Source organism: Erythrolamprus reginae, chromosome 3 (genome assembly GCF_031021105.1).
Source record: "Erythrolamprus reginae isolate rEryReg1 chromosome 3, rEryReg1.hap1, whole genome shotgun sequence".
In the NCBI taxonomy this organism is placed as follows: domain Eukaryota; kingdom Metazoa; phylum Chordata; class Lepidosauria; order Squamata; family Dipsadidae; genus Erythrolamprus; species Erythrolamprus reginae.
Genome location: NC_091952.1, coordinates 87,928,047 through 87,951,109, shown reverse-complemented (window position 1 = coordinate 87,951,109; position 23,063 = coordinate 87,928,047). Strand labels below are relative to the sequence as shown.

The following is a 23,063-nucleotide window of genomic DNA, read 5'->3' as shown; positions in this document are numbered from 1 at the left end:
GAAGGTGTTGCTATATTTTTAATTAAAACAATGTTGAATATTAGCAAAAGAAGGCATAGATAAGCAATCTAGAATTATGCTGGCCTTGCAGGAAAGATACAACTTCAGTGGCCTTGCATCTTTATTGTACTTAGAATTTTAGAAACAAGAAAACATATTTGTTTGTTTGTTTGTTTGTTTGTTTATAATTAATAATAATAATAATAATAACAATAATTTATTAGATTTGTATGCCGCCCCTCTCCGCAGACTCGGGGGAGCTCACAACAACAATAGTAACAATATAACAAATCTAATATTTAAAAAAACATCTAAAACCCATTATTAAAACCATACAACACAAGCACACCATACATAAACTATATAAGCCTGGGGGGGGTTTCTCAAATCCCCCATGCCTGGCGATATAGGTGGGTCTTAAGCAATTTATGAACGACAAGGAGGGTGGGGGCAGTTCTAATCTCTGGGGGGAGTTGATTCCAGAGGGTCAGGGCTGCCACAGAGAAGGCTCTTCCCCTGGGGCCTGCCGGATGACATTGTTTTGTCGATGGGACCCGGAGAAGGCCAATTCTGTGGGACCTTATCAGCCGCTGGGATTCATGCGGCAGAAGACGGTTCTGGAGGTATTCTGGTCCAATGCCACACAGGGGTTTATAGGTCATTACCAATACTTTGAATTGTGACTGGAAACTAGTCGGCAGCCAGTGCAGGCCACAGAGTGTTGGAGAGATGTAGCCCCGTGATAGCTCTTGCAGCCACATTGTGCACGATTTAGAGTTTCCAAACACTTTTCAAAATTATTTATTTACTTACTTACTTACTTACTTACTTACTTACTTACTTACTTACTTACTTACTTACTTACTTACTTAATTTATTTAACTTATATGCCGCCCCTATTGGCAGCAACATGTTTGACAGTTGCACATTTTGCTTCTGATGGACCAATAAAATACTTTTGTTTTATTCAATAGTTTTCTGAGTTTTCATGCCTTTATTTTTTACAACTGCCATAACCATAAGGGAAGATAAATTTGAATTTTGGACCATCCTTAGGTCTAATTCTATTTGGACAGGGAGTCACTTCTCACAGTCACTCATGCCCTTATCACCTTGAGGTTCGATTACTGCAATGCTCTCTACATGGGGTTGCGTTTTAAGAGTGTTCAGAGACTGCAAATTGTACAAAATGCAGCTGCATGAGCTATTGTGAGGCTCCCAACATCTGCCCACATCACAACATCACTCCATGGTCTCCAGGCACAATTCAAACTGCTGGTTATGACCTACAAAGCCCTATATGGCTTTGACCTTCAAAGCCCTATATGGATTACCTACAGGACCGTCTTCTGCCTCATTCTCCCCAGCAACTGGTTAGGTCCCACAGAGTTGGCCTTCTCCAGGTCCTGTCGGCCAGAAAATGTCATTTGGCAGGGGCTAGGGGAAGAGCCTTCTTTGTGGTGGCCCCAGCCCTCTGGAACGAACTCCCCCCAGAGACACAAACCGCCCTCTCCCTCCTGGTATTTGTTAAAGCTCTGAAGACCTACCTCTGCCAGAGGACATGGGGGCTGTAAGAGACAAGATGTTGTGAATAATTGAATTGAATGAATGGGGGGCTTTTTACAATTTTATTAATAATTCTTTTTTAAACAATAATTAGATTTCTTCATACATATTGTTTACATTATGTTGTACGCCACCCTGAGTTGCTTTGAGAAGGGTGGCATAGAAGATAGATAGGTAGGTAGGTAGGTAGATAGGTAGATAGAAAGATAAATAAAATTCCCTCTTCTGCAATATTGTATTGTGATTGTAATATGTAAATGTGCTTTAGATTGTAAGAAGCCCAACATAAATAAATCAAGTTGCATTACTGTATTATTTTCAAAAGCTTTTCATTATTACTATTAAATTTATGTACTTCTAATAAGGGTTTAATGTCTTGTGCTTCCTTGCAGTTGCCCCAACAATTCAGGAAATAAAATCCAGTGGAGTGACTCTTGGAGGCACTGGATTCATAAGATGTGAAAGTGCAGGAGTTCCTTCCCCATCTTTTGAATGGTACAAAGGAGAAAGAAAGTAAGTTTGGAAACTTTTCTCGTCGTGGTCTGCATCGTAATGGGGGAAATTATATGACTTTTCTTGACGTGTGTGTTGTCAGCGAAAGCGGTCAGTCCAACTGAACTGTGTTTCAGTTTTATGATGTAAATATTATGAAAGAGTTTTCAGTAGGGATACCAAAACCCAGGGGGGAGGGAGGTTATTTTAATTTATTTTTGTTATGGGAGTCTGCGGAGAGGGGCGGCATACAAATCCAAATAATAATAATAATAATAATAATAATAATAATAATAATAATAAATTGTTAATATCCCATAATATTATATTATATTGGAAAATTGGGGAGGTCTGTGCTAATAATAGGCAAAATAATAATAATAACTTTGATTGGGGAATACTGCGCTAATAATAACTAAATCATAGATGCTGTATATATAACACATCATTTTTTTCACTTGGAGCTGATATGAATTGAAAACCTATAGCAGCAATAGCAACAGTTGTAATTTGTTTCAGTGCATACCTAAGCATCTCTAATTAAACACAGTCCTGGTAGGGGGAAAACTATATTTATTTATTTATTTGTTTATTTATATTATATTTTTAGCCTCTTATTTTTTTATAAATAATATTTCTTCCTCCTATTTTTTTCCCCACAAGAGCAACACTGAGAGGTAGATTGGTCTAAGAGAGATTGACTGGCCAAGATCACCCAGCCAACTTTCTTGGCCTAGAACTCATAGTCTCCTGCTTTCTAGGCCAGCAAATTAACCAGTACACCAAACTTGCTCTCAATAATATAAAACAATAATTAGCATTAAAGCAATATAGTAATCCATAGAAAACATTTCCTCATGAAGCCTTTCCTAATATAAGCATGACCATAATATAATTTTACAACTAATAATGGTAAAGAGGGGGCTTTCAAGCTTTCAAAATGCCAAGAGATCAAATTCCAAATGTATTTCAAAGAAGAGTCAAATTCTCAAGTGTGGGAATTAGATGGGGAAAAGTCTTGCCAAGCAAGGATTTAATACAAGGAAAATTGAATTGACTTTATATCATCCCCCATCTTCACAAATCACACCTCTAACCCACTCAACGACCAAACCCAAATCGACTTCACTGTAGACTGCATTGAAAAAGCAATATGAGATCTCAAACCTTCCCTATCAGTAGGACCTGACAATCTTTGTGCATACTTCCTAAAACAGCTTTCCTCTGCTATAGCCGAACCTCTAAGCATTATATTCCAAAAATCCTTCAGGACCAGCACACTTCCCAAGCTATTGTTAAAAGCACTAGTCATCCCCATCTTCAAAAAAGGGGATCCTACTCTCGTTGATAACTACAGACTAATATCACTATGCTGCATCTCATGTAAAGTCATGGAATCAATTATAAATCAATCAATTACTTTTCACTTAGAATCTAATAATATACTCTCTAACAAACAATTTGGACTCAGAAGGAAATTATCCTGCAACCTACAACTACTTCACTGCAAAAACATATGGACTACCCACCTAGATCAAGGAAAATCTATTGATGCAATTTATATCGACTTCTGCAAAGCCTTTGATTCAGTGGCCCATGACAAACTACTCCTAAAACTTAAATCCCATGGCATCTCAGGATTCCTCCACAGCTGGATTACTGCATTCCTGTCAAACAGACAACAAGTTGTCAAAATTGGAAGCACTATTTCCACCCCGTCCCTGTTAAAAGTGGTGTTCCCCAAGGCAGCGTACTAGGACCTACTCTTTTCATTCTCTACATCAATGATCTCTGCGATCATATCATAAGCAACTGTGTTCTTTTTGCCGACGATGTAAAACTTTTCAATACCACAGACAACACAACTATTCTCCAAAAAGACCTTGACTTCATCTCAGATTGGTCTAACACTTGGCAACTTCAAATATCATCTAGCAAATGCTCTGTTCTCCACATCGGCAAAAAGAATCCAAACCTCATATACAAACTAAATAAACAAAATCTGACAAACAACCCCCACGCAGTAAAAGAACTTGGAATACTAATATCAAATGACCTAAGTGCCAAAGCCCACTGCAACAATATCACTAAAAAGGACATGGGGTGAGGTATCATCAATATGCGGATGATACCCAGCTTTACATCTCCACCCCATGCCCAGTCAACGAAGCGGTGGAAGTGATGTGCCGGTGCCTGGAGGCTGTTGGGGCCTGGATGGGTGTCAACAGACTCAAGCTCAACCCGGATAAGACGGAGTGGCTGTGGGTTCTGCCTCCCAAGGACAATCCCATCTGTCCGTCCATCACCCTGGGGGGGGAATTATTGACCCCCTCAGAGAGGGTCCGCAACTTGGGCGTCCTCCTCGATCCACAGCTCACATTAGAACAACATCTCTCAGCTGTGGCGAGGGGGGCGTTTGCCCAGGTTCGCCTGGTGCACCAGTTGCGGCCCTATCTGGACCGGGACTCATTGCTCACAGTCACTCATGCCCTCATCACCTCGAGGTTCGACTACTGTAATGCTCTCTAAATGGGGCTACCTTTGAAAAGTGTTCGGAAACTTCAGATCGTGCAAAATGCAGCTGCGAGAGCAGTCATGGGCCTACCCAGGTATGCCCATGTTTCACCATCACTCCGCAGTCTGCATTGGTTGCCGATCAATTTCCGGTCACAATTCAAAGTGTTGGTTATGACCTTTAAAGCCCTTCATGGCATCGGACCAGAATATCTCCGAGACCGTCTCCTGCCGCACGAATCCCAGCGACCGATTAGGTCCCACAGAGTGGGCCTTCTCCGGGTCCCGTCAACTAAACAATGTCGGTTGGCGGGCCCCAGGGGAAGAGCCTTCTCTGTGGCGGCACCGACTCTCTGGAACCAACTCCCCCCGGAGATTAGAACTGCCCCTACTCTTCCTGCCTTCCGTAAACTCCTTAAAACCCACCTTTGCCGTCAGGCATGGGGGAACTGAAACATCTCCCCTGGGCACGTTTAATTTATGCATGGTATGTCTGTGTGTGTGACTGTTAGCATATGGGGTTTTTTAAATATTTAAATATTTTAAATTGTCTGATTGCTTATGATTTGTTCTTTACATGTTGTGAGCCGCCCCGAGTCTTCGGAGAGGGGCGGCATACAAATCTAAGTAATAAATAAATAAATAAATAAATAAAAAGGCTTCTAAAATTGTCAACCTGATCCTACGTAGCTTCTGCTCTGGCAATCTCACACTACTCACCAGAACTTACAAAACTTTCGCCAGACCCATTCTTGAATACAGCTCACCTGTCTGGAACCCACACCGAATTTCAAACATCAACACCCTAGAAAAGGTCCTTCACCAGAAGAGCCCTTCACTCCACCACTCAAAACAGAATACCCTACGAAACTAGACTTACAATCCTGGGTCTAGAAAGCTTAGAACTATGACACTTTAAACATGATCTAAGTATTGCCCACAAGATCATATGCTGCAACATCCTGCCTGTCAACAACTACTTCAGCTTCAACTGCAATAACACAAGAGCACGGAACAGGTTCAAACTTAATATCAACAGCTCCGAACTTGACTGTAAAAAATATGACTTTAGCAATCGAGTTGTTGAAGCATGGAACTCATTACCAAACTCCGTGGTGTCAACCCCCAACCCCCAACATTTTTCCCTTAGACTTTCCACTGTTGACTTCTCCAGATTCCTTAGAGGTCAGTAAGGGGCGAGCATAAGTGCACTAGTGTGCCTTCTGTCCCCTGTCCAATTATCTCTCCTATATTTTATATATCTTTTCTCCCATCCATATATCCTTCCTCTACTCTTCATTGATGTATTCTATTCTCATATCTCTTCTTCTATCTCTTTCGTGATATTTATTACTACACGTTTTTATTCTCCTTAACTATCATTTTGTATTGGACAAAATAAATAAATAAATAAAATATATGCTCAGAGAAATGCATACAGGAGGTTGAATTGTAATATTATATCCTAAATAACTGGGAATTCTTATGCATACAGCCTGGGAGGTCAGTACCAATTTGAACTTCTAACCAACCATTGTAGGGACTGGGTAAAAAAAGAAGAAATAAGGGTGTATCAAGAGATATGTAGACTATATGTGGACATTCATAGGGCTTTTTTAAACTTTATTGTAAGAAATTAGTTTAGAAATTTTTTATTTTTTTATTTTTTTATTATTTAAAAATAAAAAACATTAAAAACATTAAAATAGAAGTTTTCTGTCTTTATTGGACACATTTCAAAATTGATTGTGGATTAATAGTGACCCAAAAACTGTGATACAGAATGATAAAGTAGTGTATATATATATAATTCGGAACAGCAGGTAGCAGGTACAACTAGCACTTTTTATTTCCTCACACTTAAATCAAATATTCTGACAAGTAGAACATTAAGAAGGAACATTCAACAAACCTCATTCTACTGTTCGTATAGCAGTTAAGCAGCAGGATAAAAACTAGGAGAACATGAGTTTTAGTCCTGCCTTAAAAGTAAAAATGCATGGATTACTTTGGACCATCACTCTGTTTCAGCTCAGCTCACCGGCTCGTTACTGGAGGGAAAATAGGAGGAGAAAGTATTAATAATAATAATTAATAATAATAATAATTTACTACATTTGTATGCCACCCCTCTCCGAAGACTTGGAGCAGCTCACAACAACAATACACAATATACAAATCTAATGTTAAAAGAACAATTTAAAACCCTTATTATAAAAACAATCACACAACCTAACAGACCATACATAAAACCATAGTAGCTAGGGGTATATCAGTTTCCCCATACCTGGCAACATAGATGCGTCTTCAGGAGCTTTTGAAAGGCAAGGAAGTTGGGGGCAGTCCTAATCTCTGGGGAGAGTTGATTCCAGAGGATTGGGGCCACACAGAGAAGGCTCTTCCCCTGAGTCACGCCACACAGCATTGTTTAGTCGATGGGACCCGGAGAAGGCCAACTCTGTGGGACCTGATCGGTCACTGGGATTCATGCAGCAGAAGACGGTCCCAAATATTCTGGTCCGATGCCATGTAGGGTTTTGTAGGTCATAACCAACAATTTGAATTGAGAGCGGAAACTGATCAGCAAGCCAGGAGCGTTGACGAGACATGGGCATATCTAGGAAAGCCCATGATTGCTCTCACAACCGCATTCTTCACGATCTGAAGTTTCCGAACACTTTTCAAAGATAGCCCCATGTAGAGAGCGTTGCAGTAGTTAGATATATTCACCCCCTTTAGTTATTTAAAAAGATATCAAAGGTGAGATATAAATACCTAAATTAAATCAATTTCTACATCCACCATAGATAGCCATAGATAACCTGAATTATTTATATCAGCCTTTCCCATATTTGTGCTTTTCAATATGATTGGAATTATAACTACTAGTGTTAGATTCGCATAACAAAAGGAGATCAGGGGCACAGCAAGAAGTAGTCTTCATTGCATCTCAGCTGTAGTGAATGCAGAATGGCAGCCGGCTCCAAGCAAACCACTTTTAAAGGCTTGCTTTGAAGTTGGCCAGCTTCTGATAGCCATTCAAAACTCCCATTCACAGCTGGGCCAGTCAGTGTCCAACATATGAATTTAGACCAACGTGGTTACCAACATGGGGCGCACGTCCCACAGGGGGGACATTTGATTTTTAATGGGGGAAACCGGAACCTTGTTTAAACCATGTAGATAGCCTTTTACGCTTCCTCTGTGTTGTACATACTCCTGGTCAGTTGGAGGATGATGAAGAACTTGCGGATTCTGATATAGATAGTGTTTATGAATTAGTGGTAGGTCCTGGGTTACAGGTAGTAGAACAGGTGGGAGGCCAGCCACAGGATTTTGCTATGAGTCCAGAATCTAGTGAGGAAGAAACAGACATTCCCTGGGTCAATCCTAAGTTCAGAAGGGTCCAAAAACGTAAGGAACAGGTGTTTGGAAGAAGATATTAAGGGGAGGAATGGATTAAATACTGGAGTGATGTATTTGGTACGTCAGGGGGCCAGTGGAGAAGAAGGGTGGAGTTTCAATGTTGTAGTGCTAAAAATGAAAGGTGTTTTCATTCAGCTTCCGAGCGAGCAAGTTCATTCTGTGTTATTTTACAGTCATTTCTGCTGTTTTTGAATCATACTGTGAGTACATAAATCTTGGTAGACGGAGGAGGCTGGGAGGAATGCAGGTGGAATGTAATTAAGAGAGATAACGGGAGAAAAGGAATGTGCTAGTATGAACTGCATTTTGAATACGGAAATGAAGAGAATAAAGATGGAGTTTCTTTGTTTATGAAATGCTGCATTTAGTAAAAGTTATTTTAATAGCTAAAGTTCTACCAGAAACCAGAACACTCTGCGTGAGTAGGATTTCCCTTTTTGAATAGCAAGAATTATATGTGGGGTGGAGACCATCAGGATTTTAGAGATGCTTAGGTGGGGCATGGCCAAAATAAGTTAGGAACCACTGATTTAGGTTGTACCTCACTATGTAACAACTAGGATCCAGTCAAATACTGGAAGGAACTAGGCCTAAGAAAGTTTGCCCTATCAAAATTACAATTAAATAATTGTAGTTATTTCTGTTTGTTCTTCTTAACTGACCCCTGAAATCTACAACAAAAGGGACATTTTCCTTAATATCTTTCTAATCTATTCATTGTTTACGTGAATTCGACACTTTAGAAATAAAAACATGATATTCTTTTTTAAGAGTAATTTGGTAAACAGGAACTAATAATTAAAACTTTGTGAAAGAAATATGTAAATTTTAGATTATGTCGTATACCTACCTGCATGTAAATAAGCCCTATTACACATAGCATGATCACAGAGGAATATACTGGAAAAAATTAAAGGAGAAATATTCAACTTTGCATGATACACCAACAATCAATGCTCAGGATTTGGAAAAGGATTACAGTATCTGTTTCTTACATGTAATATTCTGCTTTGGAAATACATGGTTAAACTAAATATGTTTTATATGCAGAACTGTGTGATCAAATAAAAATAGAACATTAATATAATGTGCAAACCATCAACATGCAGCTATACATTAATAATGATAGATATACATTTTGCTGAATGCAAAAAAAAATACTGCTCACCTAGATTTATGATTTGTTGCCTCCATATATCAAAATTAAATGGTAACTTATTTATATAAGTAACAATTCTGCTTTCAGAATGAAATATAAGCAATTCTTGGAGTAACCAAGCATAGCTAAGTATTTTCACATTTAACTATATATTTCCAAAATCTGAATTTGATTACACATCCCCAGATGATAAAAGAATTGAAGAACTAAATAAACAACCATGGTACGATAGGCTTGGTGTGTTTGTGCTATTATTTATGTCAGAAAATAAAAATCAGCCTCTACCATTGAAGAAAAAATGTTCAGAAACTTGCTGAGTTTGACTTAAAAAAAAAACAGAAAAAAAAACAAATTTTCCAGCCCTGTTTGGAAAGATTAGGAGGCATTTCCTAAGTGAGTTCACATCAGTGATGGGCTCCTACGAGAACGGTCAGGAACGCAGTTCCGGTAGCAAAATTTGGACCTCCACCCCAGAGCACCCAATTTGCACTGTAAGATGTTGAAACAAAATGCATAAGCCACACCCACAGTGTGGTAATAAAAATTTTGGTAGCCCCTCACTGGTTCACATAAAAGTGCATTGGTAAAAGTATGTGATGTAAGTGAATAAAATCTAAACTTTCTTTCCACCAATAGTAAGAGCCATTGAATAAAACCCATTCTGAAAGATGGCAAATTGATAATTTAACTCTTACCCTATTGTTCTATCAATTTCTCAACTTCTGTAACAAATTTTCAGAAGGAAAGGACATGACTCTATTCTTCCCTCCAGTGGGATCTGCCACTGGATCAAAAATCAGAGGGGGGAAAAAAGTATTTCCATCCATTGGCGCCAAATTCTTCATTTAACTCAAATTCCAAGATGAAAGGAAAGAGAGAAAACCATGAGCAATCTATGGTAGTTTGAAAATAAACTATTTTTATTTAAAGAGACTCTTCAACTTTCCGGGGGGGGGGGGGGATGCACCACACAAGTAAATAAGCATAATGTATACTGCACGATGTTATACTGTACTGATACTCATCATTTAGTTTCAAGCTAAATTTGTTGTTAAATTTTAGAGGCGCTTTCTGTGTCTCGTTCAATCTTTATTCAGCAAGAAGAACATTGAGGGAAATTAAAGAGAATTTGTGAGAGGGAATTCACTAAAGAAAATCTGATGCTTTATGCTCCCACACTGATACGAAAGCTGGCTGGGGAATTCTGGGAGTTGAGGTCCACACATCTTCAAACAGCCCAGGTTGAGAAACACTGGTGTATTTTACCCACATATAGATAAGTAAAAAATTCAAATATATTTGCGTGTTAATTCTAACAAAGTACTTTCTCTTTTCTCCCCATTCTAGATTGATCAATGGGCAACAAGGGATTATTATAAACAGCTACAGTTCAAGATCATTTTTAAATTTCAACAATATTACAGAAGAACATTTTGGCAACTATACATGCGTCGCTGCCAACAAATTAGGCACAACTAATGCCAGCCTTCTTCTTAACCGTAAGTCCTGAAAAAATATGAGACATGTTCATGTGGTAGGTTCCTTTTTTCTTCTTATCTTCCCTGAAGGGAAAAAAACCCTGTAAAGTTTATCTAGTTCAGGTTCTCTTTAGAAATTTGGAGATTTTTTCTGAGCATTTTCACACTTCTTTAATCAGATGTGTCCTGGGCTGAAAGTATATCCTTAGTCTGCAAATTGTCCACCTGAGTCTTACCTCACAATTAAATCAAATCTCTAGCAGGTTCATACATTGCCCGGTGATATCTTTTTCAAGATGTAGTCCAGTAATAGGTCATTAGATGAATATTAGGCATGCATTATTTGGAATTCCTAGACGTTCTTTCATATACAGTCCATGTCATGGCCTAATAATAGTACATACATCAAGATATTGACAAAAACCTTCAACTCTTGCACCTGCTGTCCTGAGACAAGGATGGCTTTGACCGCACCAATGTGGATTGATCACAAAATAAGTTGATAATATTTTGCAGCATAGTTTTGTAATTGAGGGTGAATGCCTGTATACAATAAAACAGTGGTAGACCTACCGTAATGATGTCAAAGGTTTCAACAATAAAAAAGTGTGATATTAATTTGTAAGTGTGACCTGATACTATATCCCCTGCCACTTGCCATGTTATATACCTTATGTATAACTCTTTTGGAATACATTTAGTTGACAATAAGCAATTGACTGGCACATTTCACGGAGTGTTACAAAAAATAGAATCTGATGAAAAAATATTGCCTACCACACATTAGACTTTGATTTCTTAATTAAAATGTGCATGAATAAAATAAAGCTGGTGATACATTAGGAAGATACAACAAATAATTGAGTGGTTGGAATAGAGTAATTAGAAAAGCTGCCAATACTAACTAAGAATACAGAGCCCCTGTTGGCCAACTATCTTTATTCCCCTGCAGTGTTACTATTGGTATATGAAGACAAAGTGATTTTATCATGATTCTGTCACAAAGCTTGCTGCAGCCCTGAAGCAACTGTTTATGTTAGTGTAGAAGACAGCACATTTCAGCTTTGGCAAAATTCCTACTATCTCAAAATCCAGCTAATTAATTGCTTCTTTTTGTGTTTCTTTAAAAGAATTTGAATACCTACGAAAGAACAACAGAGATTGCATCTTCTTTCACAAATTCTGTTCTAAGGATGTAAGATTAGGCAGTCTCCGTGCTACTTCCAATGTTAAACAACTCACACGATGAACTTGTTAATGGCAGAAGATTGAGTGTTAACTCATATATTTAAAATATTTTTTCTGACATTCACAATATAATTATGCCTGGCTTGTAAATTGAATGCTGGGACAAAGTGTTCTGAAATAATAAGACAATATAATATAAAAATCAGTAATGAAAAACTAGTGGGAACATATGAGTTGAAAAATCATCAAAAATAAGCAGGTTAAAATAATGTAGAATTTCCAAATACAACCTGATAAAATCTTGAGGCATAACACAAAAGACTTAATTGTGGTAAAAAAAAAAGAAAAGCGCCACTTCTGGTGATGATGTCATGTTGGGGTGAGCATGACATGTATTCATGTATTCTGTGGCCTTGGTTAGCTCTTGAAGAGAGCACCGGTGAAGAAGGGAGACTTCACAGTGCAAGGGGAGAAAGGCGACCTCCTGAAAAAGCAAGAGGTTCCCTCAGAATGTTAATGGCCGATCCAAAGGCATGACAGTCTGCTTGTAAAAAAAGGAAGAAAAGAGAGAGAAAACAGCAAGGCGTATCAGAGGAAAAGATAGTTTCAAAGTGTTGTGGTTGGCTCACGGCCAGCTCCTCTGGAACATCTTCTGTGTCAATGGGGGGAAAGTGAACTGAGAAAGGCAAGTGAAAGAACAAGATTCCAAAAAGATTGAAAAGTGGCGAATATATAGTGGGAGAGGAGAAAGTAAAGTTTTATGATTATAGAAAAAGACGGTGCAGAAAGGGACTTAAAAGTGTTTTGATGGTGAAAGAGGGAGAAGAAGAAGAGGAGAAAGAGTGGAGATTTTGGAGAAAAGATTTGGAGAAGAACAATAAAAGGATGTGAGAGAGAAAGACATAGAAAGAAAGAGATTGAAAGAAGGAGGTTGGCTGACAGAGCAAACTGGAAGGACGACATCTTGGGAAAGAAAATATATTCAGAGATTTTAAAGAAAATAAAAGTTGAGGAAGAAACCTAAGATGTGGATGTGAGAGTTGGATATTGAATTTAAATATTTTTAATTATTATTGTAGGAAAGACAAAGGAGGAATATTGGAGAAAATAATTTTTGATAAAAAAAGAAAAGTTTTTTCCCAATTTAATAGTAAGAGGAGAAACAGACCTGAGTGGGAAAATTGTAAGCATTTAATGAGTACAAATTGGATAAACTTAGATAGTAGATGAAATTAAGATGATGATTGTCTAAGTTAGTCTATGATTTGAAGGTGATTATTGAGTGTTGATAAAATTAAGGCATGAAATTGTTGTAAATATATATTGTATGTTATGATTACTGTAAACCTATTACTGTATTACTTATTATATATCATCAATTATACATAAAATAGTAGTAATTTTTTAATATTTAATATATAACAAGAATTTTAAAATATAATTAATATATGATAGAGTGGAGTAAATTTTTCAAGGTATTTAAAATGGCAAGTATGATCTTAACAATTACAAAAGCTGGAAAAAAAGCAGTAACATAAATAACCTGAGCTGGGCAAAGGTCGATGGAGAGTATGCTGGGAGGAGAAAAAGCAGGTTTGAATCTGCAAGGGGTACAGTTGTCGCTGAACTTACTGCAACAAAATAATGAAAATGTAGGAAGTAATAACAACAGGTTTGGATGATATGAAGAGTTAGATGGGCAAGGTAAAAAAATGATATACTGTACATAAAATTGATGATAAGGTAGGAACAATTCAGGGGCTATAGCAAAAAATGAGCAACAAATAAAATAAGTTGTGGCCAGCGTCGAACAGACTGAAAAAATATTAGATGTTACAGATAATAAATTAATCAAAATGAACAAAAATTTGGAAGAGGCAATTGCTCATTTGGAGATGGAGAAGTCTATGTTCTACTTGAGATTTAAGAACATTCCTGAAACTAAAGAAGAACATTTACATGAGCTTATAGCAGAGATTTTAGAACAGATACTGCATAAGAATAGACAAGAAATATTAAATTAATTTGAAAAGGTGTACAGAATATATCTCATAGTGCCATAAGTAAAGTAACTAGATATAATATTCTAATTAATTGTGACTAATCCATCATTTTGTCTATTCCGAAAAAAACTTTTATGAAATACATTGTCTATACTTCAAACACATGCTGCAAGCTCTGCAGGATTTCAGAGATAACCATTTTAACCTTATGGGTGTGTACTGTGGATAGTCCTGTTGTAAGGAATATCCTTCTGGGTTTGATTCCAAGTGGGAAAAAAGATACTGTCAAAGTATGGCATTGCTTGGAAAGATGGTTTAATGGTGGACAGCAGGACCACATGGTTTGAGGTACTGGGAAAAAGGGGGATCACATGTCTCGATGATGTTGAAGAAGGAGAGAAGGGTTGAGATGCTGAGAATGGCCTAGTTTATACCCTCTGTTGCACCCCACCTTGAAAGTTTCCTGTTCCTGTGTAAGAAATGTATCCTATTGGCTGCCAGACTCCCGGGGGGAAGGGCAACAGTAGGCTGTCTTGAGTCCAAGTTTGCTTGAGCTTTTCTGGCTGATGCAATCTTCCTAGGTGCCATGTGGTGAGATGGGTAGAGGGCTAATCCTATCTTTGTTATGTAGTATTGCCTGCCCATTGATAAAAGTGGGGGGAATGAGTGTGTTGGATTCAGGCCTTGATAGTCCATTGACAAAGGTGAATGCTACTAAGAGTGAGTCTTTTTCTGCCTAAGAGCGTGTTTCTCCATTTTCTCATCCTGGGATATTTTATATAATATTCTGCCTTTTAATATTTCCTAGGATATTTCACTTTTCTAGGAGAGGCTTGGGTGGTAACTTCCTACAGTCCCATCCTGCCATCTAGGGGTTTATTTGAAATATCTCCATTGTTTACTTGCAGCTTTCTCTACAAAGTTTGTTCTCCTTAGGAATATGGAAAACTTGTCAATACTATAAATAAAGGCACACATACTGTGATTCATTAAACCCACTCTCCCAAGGATGCAAGCACTTCTATGCTACCTATATAAGATAAAAAGCACAGGTTTTTTAAAAAATCTTTTAAGTGAGACAAAGAATGAAGGAGCTAAGTCTCCTTTAAATATGCAAACTCTGCTTTTGAACTAGCACAGTGTCAAAACCAAATGAAAAGCACTTCCTTAAAAATAAAATAAAAAAATAAGGCTAGCCTTACCTTTCATTGCCAATACTCCATTTTTAATCATTTGTCAAACGCGAAAAAATGAAATCGTTTTCTAGTTAAATATTTGTATGAAAAACTACCACATCTACATTCAAACTGCTAAAGCTGCAAAATAAAACCTTGTATGTCAGGCTACTGTATGCATAATCAATATCCTTGAAAGGTATATTTGTTATGGGCTAGATGTCTGAATGTATAGGTTTCTACATTATCTCTGCAATAGAGACATAAAATTGCAATCTAGGGTTGCTTGGCCCTTTGTTCAAAAGAAGAATCTGTTTGAGATTAAAGCTCTCCAGCTTATTCAACATAATATTCATAATTTCCCCTGTTCCCCCTCTCAAACTTTCTTCAGCTACCTCTGCATACCACAGGTGGTTTCTTCCCGGCCTGAACCGCTAGCGACCTGCTAGTGATGTCACTTTGACATCATGGAACTGATTCAGTTGATGCCGATCCGTGGTGCTGGCTTCTTTTTTTCTTTTTTAATTTTTTGAAAATTTATTTTTGAATTTATTTTTTTCTTCTGAGCAAGTTCAGAAGCTGATTTTCTGGCATTGTGCATGCAGTTGCCATCTTGTTTTTGACTTTTAAAATTATTATTATTATTATTATTTGGCACTGCGCATGTACACACGTCCACGAGGCGCAGCCACGCAGTGTGGGAGGAAGTGAACCATCAGGGAGGTAAAATAGAATGCACCTCTGTTGCGTACCATTCTGATATGCCTTCAAAAACCACAGAATATTAAAAGGTTGCCTGACTCCACGGAACAGTAGTTAGAACTGCAAAGTCTAGGAAAACTCTGTCTTACTGCCTCTAGATCAAAACATAATTAGAATTCCCTCTAAAAATAATAGTCTGTTTTTGCGTTGATCTGTTGAATCCATTGGGTAATTGTCCCACGTTTCAGCAGGTGACAGGATCTGGCTGACCATATCCGAGTTTGTCAACTAAACTGCAATGAGCCTGATTAGTATTAGGAAGGGAGAATCCAGTAATGGGCTACCAAAAATTGCCATTACTGTGGAAGTGGCTTATACATTTTGTTTCAACATCTTTCAGTGCAAATTGGGTATTCTGGAGTGGAACTCCATTTTTGCTGCCCCACTGTGCTTCCCCCCCCAATCCGGGCAGTAGCCCACCCCTGATTTTCTACTATATAAAGTGTATGTACACACATGAATGCACAGCTCTTCTAAAATTGTACACACTCAACCTCATTTACTGTGAAAGGAAAAACATATCCAGAGCCCAGAAGGGAAAAGAAGAATTTTGCTACTGGTACTGTGTAGGGAGCCCATCACTGGGAGAATCTCAGGACTCTTTCTCTTAGCTGGAAAGTTAAAAAAGCATTCCCAAGGAAGATAGCAGCAACTAGTGTTGCAGTATTTTTTCGTTTAATTTTAATTAAGTTTATAGTTCAGGCTGAAAAATATAATAATTTGGCAGTGGTATGTCATATATTTCAGATATTTGGCCTACATTGAAGAAGTTGAGAATTACTGTCTTAGCCAAATAAAAGGAATTCTACATGATATTTTAAAGAGAATACAGATATATATTCCAAAGTGTTTATCGCTGCAGAATGCTAAAATGTCATTAAGCAGCTGTCACAGACTCATTTTAATGTTGGATTATGTGATCTGTTTGTATACCTATCATATGTTTTCAGCTCTTTCGAGATGAAAGGCGCAATAGAAATGTTGAAATATGGTAATAATGCTGGTGAAATGTAAATACCATGTTGCCTTGAACATCTGCTTTAGCGAAAGAGGAAAGAAATATATCTATATATTAACATCATGAAGAAAATGCTTTTCATTTTCCAACTAATGTAAGGTTCGGCAACAAACAGAATTTTTTAATCAAATCAAATTTGGAGAGAATATACATTTGCTGTAATTTGTCATCTGAAAGAATGGAAAGAAAAATGGAGGCAGTATAGGAAGTGTGCTCTGTTTGGAAACGGGAAAAGTAGCATCTAAAAAGAACAAACTCACATTTTAGAAGCTTAGGTCTCTTTTTAGTTGAAGTTTTATTTGTACCAACAGGATCTGGATAAGGCACTTAGATGTATGACCCCAGGAGTCCTATCCAGCCTGTTGACTACCTCACTTGGTCACATACTGAAGAATACCATCAAAGACACCAGGAAATTTTTCCCAAAATGGTGTGAGCGGAATCTTAACAAATCTCGATGAGGCATTATTAGTAACCTGATAGACTTCAACATGGTTATACAGTAGTACCTCTAGATACGAGCTGCTCCACATGCGAGTATTCCAAGTTACGAGCCACGAGGGGAGCGAAATTTCTTTTCGAGACCCGAGCTCAAATTCGGTATATGAGCCAAGCGTCCACTAGGTGGCGCAAGAATCCTTGCTTCTGGTTATCTCGGAGGGGAAAAACAAAGTCTAAAGCCATTTGTTCCAGATACGAGTTGTTCGACATACAAGCTCCGTTCTGGAATGAATTAAACTCGTATCTAGAGGTACTACTGTACATGCATTTTTCCCATTTACTGGCTGTGCTATGGTTGCTTCTGTAGGTTGAAGTCATTCTAAATCAGTTCAAGAAGAGTACACATTTGCTGCTTATTGGTCATCAGGATGCCTATAGTAAGCTTGAAATATAAAATGCCCCATATTAGGTAACTCCTTTCTCGTGTGCGCTGAAATTTGATGAAAAAGTGTGGTGGATTACAACCTATCACAGAGGTACACACAATTCCTGCCTAAATATGGTCTACATCCTGTTTCCTTTCTCCTAAAGATGAATAGTACCTTATATGGTTTATCATATGCCCTAAACAGATGCGAATTGGGTATAAACAGTACCTTCCATAAGAGCAGCAGACGCTTATCTTCTTATAACAAAATTTAAATGGGAAACAATTATCTTTTTAAAACAGCAGACACTGGTCTTCAGGAAACACTTATCTTCTTAAAAAAAAATTTAAACTATTTTATACACAATGGATTTTTCCTTCACTCTCTTTAACCAACACTCATTCAAAGCGGTACCTTATTTTTCAGACTGTAAGATACACCGGTGGAAAACATTCTTTGGAATGTTTTGTTTTCCAGTTTAAATTTCTTACAAATGTTGTATTTTTCCTTGCTTAGTCATTGCAGGGCCATACATATATATACTAGATAATAGAAAAACAGATTTTTTCCCCTCATTCATATTTCATTTGGGAATTAATAAGAATGTGGTATTCTTTTCTGACCATACAATTTAAGCTTAGCTACCTCTAAATCTAGAATCTATCCTCAAAGAAGTGGTTTTCATACAGATCTACATTTCAATCTGTTCCAGATGCATGTAAATAACAAGTTCTTAGTTTAGAATAGAATAGAATAGAATAGAATAGTTTATTAGCCAAGTGGGATTGGATACACAAGGAATTTGTCATTGGTACATATGCTCTCAATTTACATAAAGGAAAAGATGCATTTGTCAAGAATCATGAGGTATAACACAATCATTGTCATAGAGTACAAATAAGCAATCAGGAAACAATATTAATATAAATCATAAGGATGCAAGCAACAAGTTACAATCATACAGTCGTAAGTGGGAGAAAATAGGTTATAGGAATGATGAGAAGTCTAATAATAATAGTAATGCAGCCTTAATAAATAGTTTGATAAAGGTGAGAGAATTATTTGTTTAGCAGAGTGATGGCATTTGGGGAAAACCTGTTCTTGTGTCTAGTTGTCTTGGTGTGCAGTGATCTATAGCGTTGTTTTGAAGGTAGGAATTGAAACAATTTATGTCCAGGATATGAGTGGTCAGTAATATTTTCACGGCCCTATTTTTGACTCGTATAATTTGAAAAGGATATAATGGCTTCATTGATATTGTTTATATATGATATCTCTGCTGTATCAAATAGTGTTTGTTATTTCTACATATCTCTCTCCCTCCCTCTCTCTCTCTCCCTCCCTCCCTCCTTCTCTCTCCCCTCTCTCTCCCTCTGTTTCTCTTTCCAGAGATTATGTGAAATATATGTTAATATATTTCTAATAAGGTTCCAAATCTTGTTGGTAAGGTTCCACAACTGAATATTTTTAAAATAATTTGTTATTTGTAAAGTGAACTGGGGGGAAAAAACCATTCATTCTTCCTCATACAGAGAATGGAGATATTCTGAGAATTTTATAAACATCTATGGCAGAGTTTTCTAGCTTGTTTTTTTTTCAAAAAAAAAAACCACCTCTATGATCTCACAGAGTACTGTAAGTCTTTTTGCCATCTCTGTGAAAGAAAGGCTGTCTCCAGGGAAATTTGGTTTAAATCTCTTCTGTGTCAACCAATAGCCTACTCTTTCGTAGCTCTGCTCATTTCACAGACGCTAACCATAAATACAGATCATGATGATATTGGACTACTATTTTATTATGTACTATCAGATTCAGACTGTAGAAGACTGTAGATTTTTGTTCATTTTTGTCCTTGATTTGTTTTGTTGTAATTTTCAACAGGAAATTAAATCACAGTTCCAAGTTATAATTGAAATGATGTTTTCTATTAGACTTTAGAATACATTGCAGCATAAAAATCAGCCACAAATACATAAAACAGACCATTTGAAATAATATTTATATAACACTTTTGTTTGAATAAGAAAATATTAAGTTTGCTTATAATTTATAATTAAAAAGCATTAAGGTATCTTATAATTTAAACTTCAGTAGTTCTGCAGAATCCCGAAATGAAAACAAGTATATTGTTCCATATTATAGATAACATACCAAGCCCAGGAGATTAAATCTTGTAAATACTATCTATTGAATTTATAAAGTGCATATGCTTCGAACCAACTTTAATAAATTCATCCTTCTCACCTTGGAACTACACTGATTCTAACTATTGTTTCAATAAAGTTACAATATTTGCCACTAAAGTCAAAGGCAAATCTGTATCGCCTTATAATGAACAATAAAATATTGTCCTCATAAGTGCCTCCAAGACTGGAAATTTCTAGAAATTCAGATTTCTTCCAAGTTGATGCTATCAAGACATACAACTATAGCACAGGTATCAAATGTGGCATCATGTTGCTGTCACATGACATTTTGAGATATTTTTCCCATTCATGGAGCTGGAGTGGACATACACTGTGTGGGATACATCTGGCCCACAGGCCACCAGTTTGACACCCTGGCACTATAGAAAGTTTTCTTTTTCTTCTTATTATTGTTATTTTTAGGAATTATTTCCTTAGTGCTTCAAATGAAAATAAAGTGATTCAAATCTGGCAAGACATAGTCTATTTTCTGTATCAGTATATGATCAGTATATGATCTCAGCTATTCAGTCCCTCCCATCACAACTCATTTTCAATACTAGAGATTCTGACATCAAGAGAAACAATTCTTATTTTTCCCCTCTAACATCAGAATCTTTCTCTGACCTTGTAAGGTCAGATCCTATGGCATGGGTGTCAAACTTGATTGTGTCATGTGATGTATCACAATGTATCGTGGCCTAATGCAGTGAAGGGCTATTAAAAATTTTACTACTGCACTGTGGGCGTGGCTTAAGCAGGACGCCCTGCATTTTCGTTTAACATCTTTCAGTGCAAAATGGGTGCTCTGGGGTGGAGCTCCATTTTTGCTACCCCACTGCATTCCCCCCCCTTCTGGGCAGTAGCCCACCCCGGAATATGTGTGACATTACTGCCTGCAGACCACCAGTTTGACACCTCTGTCCTATGGCATTTCAGACCACAAAGTCACAGTCATAAAAACCCCTCCACTAATCTTTAAGATCAACCAAGAACTATTGTTATTATTACCAGTATTGGATGATTAAATGACAAACGTTTTGATTAAGGCTGAATTTGAGAGGTGAGATGTTGTTTTCATACATATATTTTACCTCATGAAAGGCAACATTATTATTAGTAATTTATTTTGAAAGGGGTAAACAAGGAGTACATTTTCTAGTTCATAAACGTTGACTGTATTTAAGATTATATCTAGAAAGTGATACAACGCATTCCTTGGTTCAATCTTTGTAAACAGTAATGGCTCATTACCAAAATTCCTTAATCATACCGCAAACACTCACAATGACTTAACACAATTAGACTTCACTGAAGCAATGTTGCAAAAGCACTAAGTGACCTAAAACCTTCCCTATCAATCAGCCCTGATGGTCTATGTGTCCTTTAAGAAGCTCTCTACAGCCATAGCTGAATAACTAAGCATAATCGTTGAAAAATCATTCAGGACCAGTTCACTACCAAAACTATGGTCACTAGCCATGGTCATCTCCATCTTCAAAAAAGAAGATCCCAGTCTAGCTGAAAACTACAGGCCAATTTGTTTACGCTGCATCATATGCAAAGTCATGGAATCAATCATAAACCAATCAATTACCCTTCACCTAGAAACTAACAATCTACTCTCTGATAAACAATTTGGTTTCAGGAAAGAAATTATCTTGTAAGCTTAAATTCTTCACTGCAAAAACATATGGACAACACATCTCAATCAGGGCAGATCAATAGACGCAATTTACACAGACTCCTGTAAAGCCTTTGACTCAGTGGTTCATGATAAACTACTTCTAAAACTGAAATCCTACGAAATCTCAGGATCCCTACATGACCGGATAACTATGTTCCTATCAAACAGACAACAGGTTGTCAAAATAGGGAGCGCCATATCTAATTCTGTTCCTGTTAACAGCGGCATACCCCAAGGCAGCATACTAGGACCAACACATACTCTATATAAATGACCTTTGTGATCAAATTACAAGCAACTGCATTCTCTTCACTGATGATGTAAAACTCTTCAATACCACTGACAACACAGCTACTCTCCAAGAAGACCTTGACTTTGTGTCTGGTCAAACATCTGGCAACTCCAAAGCTCAACCAAAAAATGCTCTGTCCTACACATTGGCAAAAATAATCCAACCATCATATACAAGCTGGATAAATAAGAACTTACAGACAACCCTCATTCCATAAAAGACCTTGGAATACTAATATCGAATGACCTAAGTGCTCACTGCAACAACATCACCAAAAAGACTTCAAGAGTTATTAACCTAATCCTATGTAGCTTCTTCTCCAATAATATCATTCCACTAACCAGAGCATACAAAACTTTTGCTAGACCAATCCTTGAATGCAGCTCATCTGTCTGTAACCTATACCTCATTTCAGACATAAATACATTAGAAAGCATCCAGAGATACTCTAAGAGAAGAGTCCTCCAATCCTCTACTTGCAACAGAATACCATAGGCAACCAGATTTGAAATCCCAGACTTAGAAAGTTTGGAGCTTCGTTGCTTTAAATGCAACCTAAGCATAGCCCATAAAATCATCTGCTACAATGTCCTTCCCATTAATGACTACTTCAGCTTCAACCACAACAATACACAAGCACATAATAGATACAAACTCAAAGTAAACCACTCCAAACTCAACTGTAGAAAATATGATTTCAGCAACTGAGTTGTACTGCATGGAACTTACTTATCACCAAACCTCCAAAACTTTACCCTTAGACTATCCGCTGTTGATCTCACCCAATTCCTAAGAGGTCTATAAGGGGCATGCATAAGTGCATCAGCATGCCTATTGTCCCTGTACCAAAGTTTCTCTCTTGTTAGTACCTATAACATGTATATAAATAGTGTTATTTCTTTTGTATTGGGTTGCTACTGGTCCAGTCTGGTTCTATGAGCCAGTAGCAGCAGTGGTGGGAGGGTCTGCCTACCCTCCCTGGACGCTTCTGCACATGTGCAGAAGTATTTTGTGTGCGTGCAAGAACTGGTAGCTATGGACTTAAAAACCCATCACTGGGCACAACTACCAGTAGCAAGGAAGGTCAGTTATAAAAGAATGAACAACAGAAACAAACATTCAACTAATTAGGAAAGAGTCATTTTGGAGGGGTTTACTAGATTAATTATGTCTAATTTTAGCAGCAGGAAATCAAAATAAAATGAAGTTAAGGTGAGTACATTCTATTCAGGACAAAACAGGAACTTT

General features: G+C 37.4%; 1 protein-coding gene across 1 annotated transcript in view; it reads left to right on the top strand.

Moving 5' to 3' along the window:
• NEGR1 (neuronal growth regulator 1) overlaps positions 1-23,063 on the top strand; it is a 560,677-nt gene that overhangs the window by 416,640 nt on the left and 120,974 nt on the right. Inside the window, exons 5-6 of the mRNA XM_070746160.1 lie at positions 1,959-2,079; positions 10,505-10,656. Of these exons, the coding sequence (XP_070602261.1) occupies positions 1,959-2,079; positions 10,505-10,656 (273 nt within the window). The remainder of the gene's footprint in view (positions 1-1,958; positions 2,080-10,504; positions 10,657-23,063) is intronic.